Source organism: Phalacrocorax carbo, chromosome 14 (assembly GCF_963921805.1).
Source record: "Phalacrocorax carbo chromosome 14, bPhaCar2.1, whole genome shotgun sequence".
Lineage (NCBI taxonomy): Eukaryota > Metazoa > Chordata > Aves > Suliformes > Phalacrocoracidae > Phalacrocorax > Phalacrocorax carbo.
In genome coordinates, this window is record NC_087526.1 from 15,991,770 (window position 1) to 16,001,769 (window position 10,000).

The following is a 10,000-nucleotide window of genomic DNA, read 5'->3' on the forward strand; positions in this document are numbered from 1 at the left end:
AAGACAAGTAAGAGGGAGCAAAGGGCTGGAGGGGAGAAAGCAGCAGACAGCAGGAGGCCTGGAAGTGTGAAAGGAGCTCAGCACAAGAAGCCCTGGGAACAGGGATACCCACCAAGGTGCTGCATGTGCATGGAAAGGAAACAACCCTGCAAAACAGAGTATGATCATGGAAAAATGTATTTTTTGGCCTCCGACAATGCCAGGAAAAGAGGAAGGCATGATCAATTGTGGTATTCCTTAGCATCAAATGAAATGAAAGCAAGAGGTCATGAACATCAACAGAGGTAGTAATCTGGGAAGCAAGAGACCTTTGGCAGAAAAGAGGGGTTCCCAGCATGGCTAAGCAGACACCAATGAAAGCGTCTCATTACAGTTTAAATAACAAGATGTTGACCGTTAGATTATTATTGACATGTTGAAGATGAAGGAGAAAGCGAGGCCTGTCACACAGAAGTTTCCTCTTTCTTGTCCCCCTACCCACATGAGCACATGGATGGGGAGTAGACCCAGCCTCCTCCCTTAACACAGCCCTACCCATGGCCTGTCACCCTTCAGATTTTTTCCCCATAACTTCCTCTTAAAGCAGTGCAAGAGTCAGAGAGCTGATCCAACAGGCCTCTATACCAACCTCACTTCTACTGACCAAGAATTAATTAGCATCAGCACACCCCACACACCAGTTTTGTTTCCACCCCATTATTACATTCCAATTTTCTTCACATCCCAGATCAAACATACCCTTCATACCCTGCAGCAGCACAGATTATGGACACTGGCAGAGCTAAGGAGAATCTGTCATACTTGCCAGGCACAGAACAGCCTGCTCTTGCAGTTCATGCCAAATTCCCTTCAGCTAAATCTTTTTGCATGTGCTAGCACCACCGCACTGATCTGTTACGTTTTACTAACTTACACTGGAGGTAATAAGTCAAAGCAAGAGTCCCAACCCTGACTCCATCAGCATCTTGGCTGACAAACTGGATGAGTTAATGTTTTGTGGTTTATATAAGGTAGAAAACTGTTCCCTTTCCAATAAATGCTCAGGTTGTCATGACTTCATCCGGGGATACACTAAGAGGATGTGGAAGAAAAAGCATTAGTGTTAAAAATATTAATTGCAAACAGACATTAAGCAGTTTAAAACACAGCCCATTTCCAGGAAGCTTTTGGCAAGTCAGTAGTACCACTGGTCATTCACAGGCAACGGGCACTGTGAAGGATGGCCAGAAGGACAGGTCAGTCTTGTTCATATACTACAGAGCAGAGATGGAAACAGCTCCTGCAGGTAAGATATTCTGGTGTTGGACTGTAAGCAATTTTCATAGACTCATTCATAGCCTGTTTGCACATGCCCGTCCCTCTTCCCCCCCTCCCCCTTTTAAAAAAGCAGGTAATTCCCATTGAAACAGACCGACAAACAGCCTCCCAAGCAGAACTGTGCCTGGCAAAACAAAATACAAGTCACCTTTCAAGAGCTGTGGGTATTTGGTATGAACTAGGTTGGTAAGATCTCCACCATCATCCAGAATCATGTTGAGGGGCTGCCCATCCTTGAAGTACAGGGTCTGCTCAATGCACCACAAATACTCCTCGTCGGTCTCCCCTTTCCAGGCAAACACTACACAGGAACAACACACACAATTAGCCGGTTTCTTACTCAGCATGTAGTAAAGCAGCCAAAGGAAGATTTTCAGCAGTTCTCAGCAGCAGAGCCAACAGACAGATGATTATCTGTGCCTGCAGGCCAGAAAAGTTATTTGCATTGGAAAAACGATCTCAGAATTAACAGAAGTGAAATAATTTTGCTTTTTGTTCTAGGCCATGAACTTGGTCAAAATTTTGTGACTTCACTGCTGCTCTTATTCTTCTTTCACATTAAGAGGGAGAAGGCAAACCAAAGCAGACTTACATCCACAACACCCCAGTTGCTCCCCTAATACACCTTACATTACCAGGAATTAGAAATAGGCACTGGATATGTTGATATAGACAAATGAACACACAACTACAGCATTTTCTAGCAGAGCAGAAAGGAGTGACTGACTTCAGCATGAGCTAAACACCAGAATACAAACTCTTCAGCAACTTCAAGTTTAAATTCTAGTCTCTAGCACAGCACTGAAATCCAAGCTGCTGTGCCTTGTCCGCTCTTACTAGGGCATATTTCTGTGCCAGTACATCTACCACCAGCAACCTGCTGCAACCAGTAGCATGTTGTATCCAGAAGTATTTTTGCCTTTCCAGGCATTTGTACTGGCTTCATGCTATCCTTCAGCCTCAGTGGCACTCAGCCATTTAAACATATATTAGATACACAGTTTACATGCCCCAACATTTGGCTAAATTGTCATGCTTTCACCATTTATACAGACAACTAATAACTCGAGGCACAAAGAGCCAATCGTGCAATTGCCCCTTCTGAAGAAACATGCATCAGTATCTTATACCGTATCCAAATGATCAGCATTCCTCCAAGGTCTTGTATATTCGGTACGTGAAGCACAGTTTTAACAAAAAGAGCAACTTCCACAAAACAAGGATACTAAAGGCTGAGGTCAAGAACTTAGGCACTAACGTTCCACCTATAAACTGCTCTTCAGATGACTTTTGGGTGTTGAGAACAGTTAGGAAGGCAATATCCTAACATCAGGTCTAGAGAGTCCCACCTGGTCTTTTGACATCACATGCCAGAGACAAGCAGAGGTGGTGCCTGCAGCTAGTAATGCCAAAGGAGCTGATGAAAGGACCACTGTCTTCTGTTACCTTAGAACAGATAACAGCTGGGGAAAGACTTGTGGCACTAGCTAATTACAACAGAAATGAAAAAACACCTCCCAAAGCAAGGAACCGGGCTGCCAGAAATCAGGTTTAGCCTCTGCCAATATCCGGCTCGGCCACGCAGTTCCAAGCACAAAGCCTCGAAGACTGTGTGTCCATAAGCCGAGTAACACAGCAGACAGTTTAATGTGTTCATAATGATCTGCAAGGAACTGCTTTTTATTGGAAGGCAGCAGCAACAGAACAGCAGCATCCTGATAAACCACTTCAGGGATATTAGACAGCAACACAGTTGGCCTAGCTCTAGCCTTAAAGTTTCTTGAGCATTGACCTTGTCATTCTAACAGAGCACACTGCAGTTTACATCCCTTCCCTGAGCCCTATATAGCACCAAGCTCACTGGAAAGCAAACACATCCACCTACACACACCTACACACCAATCCATTTAATTATCCAGGCCATTCAATCATCTTAACGACCAGGCTTGAAGCTGGTAACATACAGGCAGGCTCTTTCATAGCCTGACAGCAGCCATTGTCAAGAATGTTATGCAGAGTTTGATGCCGTGTAGCTTGAATCAAATGTCCTGTTTTGTAACAATCAGTGCTTTTGATGGGCTATTTCTATCCAGAAGCTTGTTCAGAAGAGCTTGATTTGCAGAGATTGATTTAGCTAAAACAGGCAGTACACCCGACTCAGAGCCAAATTACAACATGCAAAACTTACCAGGGATACCGGCTTTTGCAATAGCAGCTGCAGCATGGTCCTGAGTGGAGAAAATATTGCAGCTTGACCATTGTACCTGGAAAACAACCCAAGTTTTGTTTGCTGAGCAAAGTTCTGTGATATCAGGCACTCTGTTCCAGACACAGGAGTTAAAAAGGGAGCAAGACCAGAAAGGCATAGTAGTGCAGATTCCTGCCTTTCTCAGTAGCTCTGCAAAGTTAGGGTGAAAACTAGGCCAGGGAAAATAATGTCACTTTGGGAGAGAATGTAATGGAGCGTTAGCTGTGCCAGGTATTCAGCCATCTCCTTATTCACAAGAGCTTCTGCCAGACAGCCAGAGCATAAGTTCAGCTATAAGATCTTCAGCAAGTGCACAGTAGGGTGGGTTTAGAAAGTTTTGGTCAAAGTTCAGATTTGCAGAACAGCCACATAACGAGTGTCCACTACAGGATATGGACATGCAGCAACGCACCTGCTGGCACAGAGAAGAGTCAGAAATTCAGCTGAAACACTACTCTTGATCAACAGGCATTCTCCAAGATTATGCTCAAACTCCCACTCTGTGCTCCAGTCATGGAAGCTCTTCCAACTGAGCTAAGCTTTTTCCACACAGATTTCATAACTAGGCTCAGGCACCTAGAAAAGCAACAGCATGTTGCTGAGTTGCATTGAAAAGTATCTGCATAGCTACTTGCAGCTCCCCAGCAGGCACAGAAACCACATCCCAGAGCCACACACAAGTCCTCACTCTGCTCCCTAGAGGGCTGACTGGCAGGTATTCGCATGCTTATTTGTAACAGACCTCGAGGAGAAAGGGCAATAAGGCATAATCCTTCATGCCTGTTTTCAGAATTGTTAATAACAATTGATATTCTTGATAACGCCTGTTATCAAGAATTGACACTTCAAAGTAAGGGCTGCAGTAGGGAGCACCTCATCTGAGCCTACACAACCAACACTTGGCAGTGAAAACACACCTGGAAGGAGCACAGAAAAATAAATTAATGACCTTAAGCACTGTACCACCTCACCTGGGTTTTTTTAAGCTCCCTCCACATCAGTACAGATGACATCAGGAGATGTCACAAAATTCAAAGTATACAGAATAGCTATATATTGCTTACACTTCAAATAAGACATAGGACACTTCAGCTCTGCATCCTCAGATCTGTAACACCAGTTCATGATAATGGCATAGACCCTAGAATAACTGGCATACCTGATGGGTTCAAAGCCTAATATTTATATCACTGGTTATGAAGATGATGCATTTTTATTACATTTTAGACCTTAGACTCTGAGGCACAGACTATTTATTCTATCTTTGTTAACCTAGCCAAGGAAAGGGATACCAAGATTACTATGCTGCAGTGAGCAGCAGAGGATGTATCCTCATTATGTAGGGTATGGTTTCATCCGAGTTTCACTCCTCCACCCTGGACACCAAAGTTCTGGCAGAACAGATGAACCAGGGCTGAATCCAAACTCAAGTCAAAGTCTAAACTAACATGCAGGTATCAGGACAAGGAAGGAGCAACAAAACAGCACACATCTTAAAGGCAGAGCCATAACTTATGTTTAGAGGAACCAAATCTCTGCAGACACCTCCCTGAATGACATGGATGAATCCCATACAACACTGATTCGGGGTTGTGCTCAGACTAAAGCAGCTTGGCAACATTTAAGCAAGCACACAGCTGCTGCCAAGGCCAGCCACACTGGGATACTGCAACTAATAGTAGCAGCAAGCAGCTTCCCAAATTTCAGTGGCTACTGCTTTCTTTTAAATCCTATGGAGGGACAAGAGTTTCATACACAGAGTAGCTGGAATAAAACCAGGACTGTACCTCCACATCAAAGCTCTCCTTTGGCACTGTACCATTTGCAACCACAGAACAGCTCTGAACAGGCTGAAGAACACCACCACAACAGCATGTACCTTGCCCAGGCTGACCTAGCACACTGTCTAGACCTACCCCTTCCACTTCTTGAGAAAATGCCTTAGCTGCTACAGAGCAAGCTTCCCCCCACCCCAGTGCCTTTTCATCAGCATGACACTGCTCAACTCTTTTAACCATTCCCAGGGAGGAATCCCATATAGGGCATCTCTGGGTAGCCTGAGTTCAAGGCAGCTAAACTTCAGGAAGAAGGCATTTCAGATTACATGTGTACTTATCATAATCCATCATCAAGTTCCAGTCAGCTCCCAGCTCAGCACACAAGCTATGTGGATTGTGCTCACATGCCTGGCTCTCCTCATGCCCTGGAGAGTGAACACTCAGCCATGATGTTTAGAGTTCATTCAGCAAGCCAGCCAGAGGACACAATGCAGTAAATGGCTTTTAAGTATCTCAGTCTCTAATATGAACCAAGGTAACTGGTCCATCATCAACACAACAAATTCAAAATTACTGAAATCGCCAGCCTTGATCCTTGAACAACACTGCCTCCCTGTTGTCTTCCTGCACAGCTCAGGGACCAGCATGAGAAAGCTTCACTAGTTTTTGCTGACTTTATCAGGGCAGTGTGGTTCTTAACACAGGTTAATCTGTGCTGGAGGCAGCCACTAGAGCTTCAGCATTACCAGCAACAGCACTGCATGCCCAAGCACAACATAATTGCGTGGGAGCAGCTTACAGCACCACTGCTCAAGGTGCTGCACACACAGCTGGCGGAGCTGCTGAAGTCAGCAACCCAGCCCAAAATGGGCATTCAGGAAGATGCAGCTTGTCCAGAGGGAAGACATACCACATCCGAGGTGCATGCAGTACAGGTGACAAGCTTTTTGCTTAAGGAGAGAAGACATAATCCATCCACCTGGAGTTTGCAGCACACTCTCTTCCAAGGACAGACATTTGCCAGGATCCCCTAAGGTAGTTATATAAGCAGCAGCAGCGCCCCAGGCAGAGCATTACCTAAGAGCACACTGAAAGAGAAGCGCAGAGACACTTTACCTCAGCTCCCAGCTCTATAAGGGTCTCTATGAGAACTGCTGTTTGCACAGTCATATGAAGGCAACCAGCAATACGGGCACCCTTCAGCGGCTTTGATGCAGCATACATCTCCCGCATCTTCATCAGACCTGGCATCTCATTTTCCGCAATCTCAATGGCCTTGCGACCCCAGTCTGCAAGGCTGATGTCAGCTGCAAGAGAAGGAGGGCAGGTGTCAGAGTTTAAATAGCTGAGACCTTGGTGTCTGCTCACACACTTGTGGATAGGCATTGGCTGCAACAGCTGAACTGAAGACCCAGCAACAGCTGGGAGAGAGTTGGGGGAAAACCAGACCCTATTCCAGTTACACCCTGCTTTTTTGCTATGGTACACAGGCTTTCAAACAAGTTTAAACCAAACCTAACAGCCCCTCTGAAAAAAGTATGCTCCTGTACAAGCATATTAACTATGATCTAGTGTGCAGACATCCTGATGCCCACTAATTCAGTAAGGCTCAGCCTCAAGCAGTCCTCCTTACAGATACTGCCCAAGGGTATGACACTTTCTACAGAGATTTATTTCCACAGTATTAAGACTTGCATGTGGGGGAGGATGTCTGTATGGCAATAGCTTCCCCACATGAGAGCACACATAGCATGCTCCCCGCCAAGTGCCCCAGGAGCTGAGCCCAGCCTGGATCCCCCCGAAGAGCTAAGCTGCAAGGGTTGCTACCCACTTGGATTCACAAAGATTATTTTCAAGGCACTGTAACTACCTTCATTACAAGTCTACTTCTGCCTTTGTAAAAAGGATCTATAGTACAAAAGCTCAGCAAAAAAAATGAACAAAAGAGACTTCTGACAGGCCAGCTTGGGGTAGAAAATACTGCACTCACCATGTATGTCTGACTCCAGCCTTAAAAAGGGTCTAACAGCTAATGCCTAGGTGCACCACTTTGCAGCATCAGCCAACACGAAGAGTCCTTCTTAGTTAGTTCTTACAGAGGAGATTTCAGAAGCTTACTATTTCACCTAAGAACATGGTCAGATACTTTTTGTTCACCCACCCAGTGAATACAGGCAGTTTAAAGCATGCAGCAACACGGGGCCCTGAGTCAGACTGCAGCATTTAATACAGACAAGCTAATTGCATTTTTCTCCCAAATGAAGCCTAGGGGCCGCAGAAGTTATTGCCTGGGCTTTATCTGGCTGGTGCGCAGCCTTTGCACCAAGGGGGAGTGAAGAGAGCCCAGGCCATAGAAGGACCATTGAAACAACTATATAGGCAAGGGGGCCTTGAATCTTACCCCTCGTAAGGGCTCAGCAGTTTTACCAGGGCTGCTTAAAAATATATACTGTAGTATTTTAGGTTCATAGGCTCCAAGGCAAATTATTTATGAATCTGAGCTTTATAGACCAGTACTCTTCTTTTTGAACTTAGCCTTCAAAGAACACATAACTCTTTATAAAAATTAAGAGGTGTTTTGTGGAATTTCAGGTTTATAAAAATACCCGCCAAAATCTTTAGGGAAACGAGTAACACAGGTCCCAGGTTTAAAGATACTCCCACATTCGGGGGGAAAGCCTGCCCGGGCGGTGCGGGCGGGGGGACGTCTGGGCCAGCCGGCCCCGGCCGCGCCATGGGCCGCGGGGCGGGAAAGCGGCAAAACCGTGGGTGGAAGCCCCACTCGTGCCGCGCTGCGGCAAGCGAGAGCGGCCTCAGAGAGCTGGTGCAGCCCCCCGAAAGGCCTCTTCGTCCCTCCCCGCGGGTACTGCAGCAGCGCGGGTGCAAAGGCGCCCAGCCCCACGGCGCGGTGGGGGGGGTTGCGGGGTTGGCCTCCCCGCCTGCCCCGCTGCCCGCCCCCGCGGCGGCACGGCGAACAGGCAGCTGCCATCTTCCCGCCGCACCGGGGCCGCGGGGCTCCCCGGCACGGGCCCGCACCGCGCCGGGCCCGCTGCACCGCGCTCCCCCCCCCCAGCCGCTGGGGAGCCGCCAGAGCCCCGCGGGGCCGGGCCAGGCCGGGCCCGGGGCTCGCACTCACCCACTTTGTACGGCAGCCTGTCCGACATGCTGGCGAGGCGGGAGCCGCGGGAGGAGGAGGAGGCCGCGGTAGCGGCCCCGAGCGCGCTTTAAGTAGAGGCGGGGCCGCCGCCGGCGTGGGGCGGGGCGGGGCGGGGCGGGGCGGGGCCGGGCCGGGCCGGGCCGGGCCGGGCCGGGCCTTTACGGGCGCGCGGTGGGGTCCAGCTACCCACCTGTTCCCCCCACCGGGCTGTGGGGCTGGGCCGGCGGCGGACCCGCCTCTCCCGTGGGGCCAGAGATGGTCCCGGAGTGCCTCCGGTACCTGGGCGGTCCCCATGGACTGCGCCCCCGTCCCTCCCAAGGCCTCCCCTGCCCTGGGACCAGAGGCAGCCCCAGACCCGCGCCAGGGCAGGCTCTGGGCCCGCTGGTACTGGGAGCGGCCCTGCCGGCGCCGGGACAGGCCTGGTGCCCAGTACCGGGTCTCGCCGCGGAGCCACTGTGGGCGCTGGGCAGGCAGCAGGGCCCGGGCCGCTCTCCCGGGAGCTTCCCCAAACCACCCCCTGCGTTTGTTCGTGTAAGCAGCTACCCTGGGGCGTAGGGACCGTTCGCTGCAGCCGGGCCGAAGGCAGGGCGCAACTTGGCCAGTCAGGCCTGCGAGGCAGAGCTGCGCGCTGGTGAGGAGGCACGCAGGCAGAGCCGAGGCGAGTTGCTCTGCATGCCCGGACCTTGGCCTTGGCCGTGGCCTGTTTCCAGCCTCCAGCCGGTTTGCCAGGTGCAGGGCAGGAACGGTGCGGGAAGGCCTGCCAGACCCTGCCCCCGGCCACAGCCAATGCCTGTTGCAGGCGCCAGAGGCAGAGCCCTGCTTCAGCCTTGTCTGGGGGTCACGCACATGCTCACTCCTGTTCTAACACCTGAAATACGTTTTCCATAAGCCTCATGCATGACCTGGGGTGTACTTTGCAACCCGGGTGTTATACACCTTTTATCTGTGAAATATTTAAAAGTGAAGATTTCCTCACACTTACCCATAAATTCTCACTGAATTATTTTGCAAAGTTTGAAATAACTCTCAGTGCAAAGTTAACTCTGACACCCCAACTCACAATGCTCCCGCATTTAGGGGAATATGAGCATAAACCTGTAAATACCCTGGGGTTCAGTATTTGTTATCTGAGCAGTAGCTGATGGTCCTACAATGAACAGTCCGCACAGAAAGACAGAAGTCCCAGTAGGAAACCTGTAGCCCTACAGCCAGTACACGTGCAAGTGGTAGTGTTTGTGGCTGATATTCGGAGTGCTGCAGGCACATCAGCACACCTGATACCATACCAAGCAGTTCTGTAAATCAAAAGGTCCCCAAAGGAGTAGCACGTCCGTTCCCCTGGGACAGGTTCATCTGAGTCAGTCCTGCTTTTGCTGGTTTACATCACCAACAACCTTTTTGCCACAGTTCAAATGCTCTGGCTCACAGCAGCAGGACAGGAGTTTGGTCTCTGGCAGCTCCCCATCTACTCGTCTGAGACACCAAGGTCATATCGCCGGC

The 10,000-nt window shown here is 49.3% G+C and overlaps 1 protein-coding gene across 1 annotated transcript in view; it reads right to left on the reverse strand.

Moving 5' to 3' along the window:
- Window positions 1-8,600, reverse strand: part of AHCY (adenosylhomocysteinase) — a 28,521-nt gene extending 19,921 nt beyond the window's left edge. Inside the window, exons 1-4 of the mRNA XM_064465017.1 lie at window positions 8,480-8,600; window positions 6,460-6,650; window positions 3,506-3,581; window positions 1,466-1,618 (exon numbers count right to left, since the gene is read on the reverse strand). Coding sequence (XP_064321087.1) covers window positions 1,466-1,618; window positions 3,506-3,581; window positions 6,460-6,650; window positions 8,480-8,507 — 448 coding nt within the window. The 5' untranslated portion in view covers window positions 8,508-8,600. The remainder of the gene's footprint in view (window positions 1-1,465; window positions 1,619-3,505; window positions 3,582-6,459; window positions 6,651-8,479) is intronic.
- Between the last annotated feature and the right edge of the window lie 1,400 nt (window positions 8,601-10,000).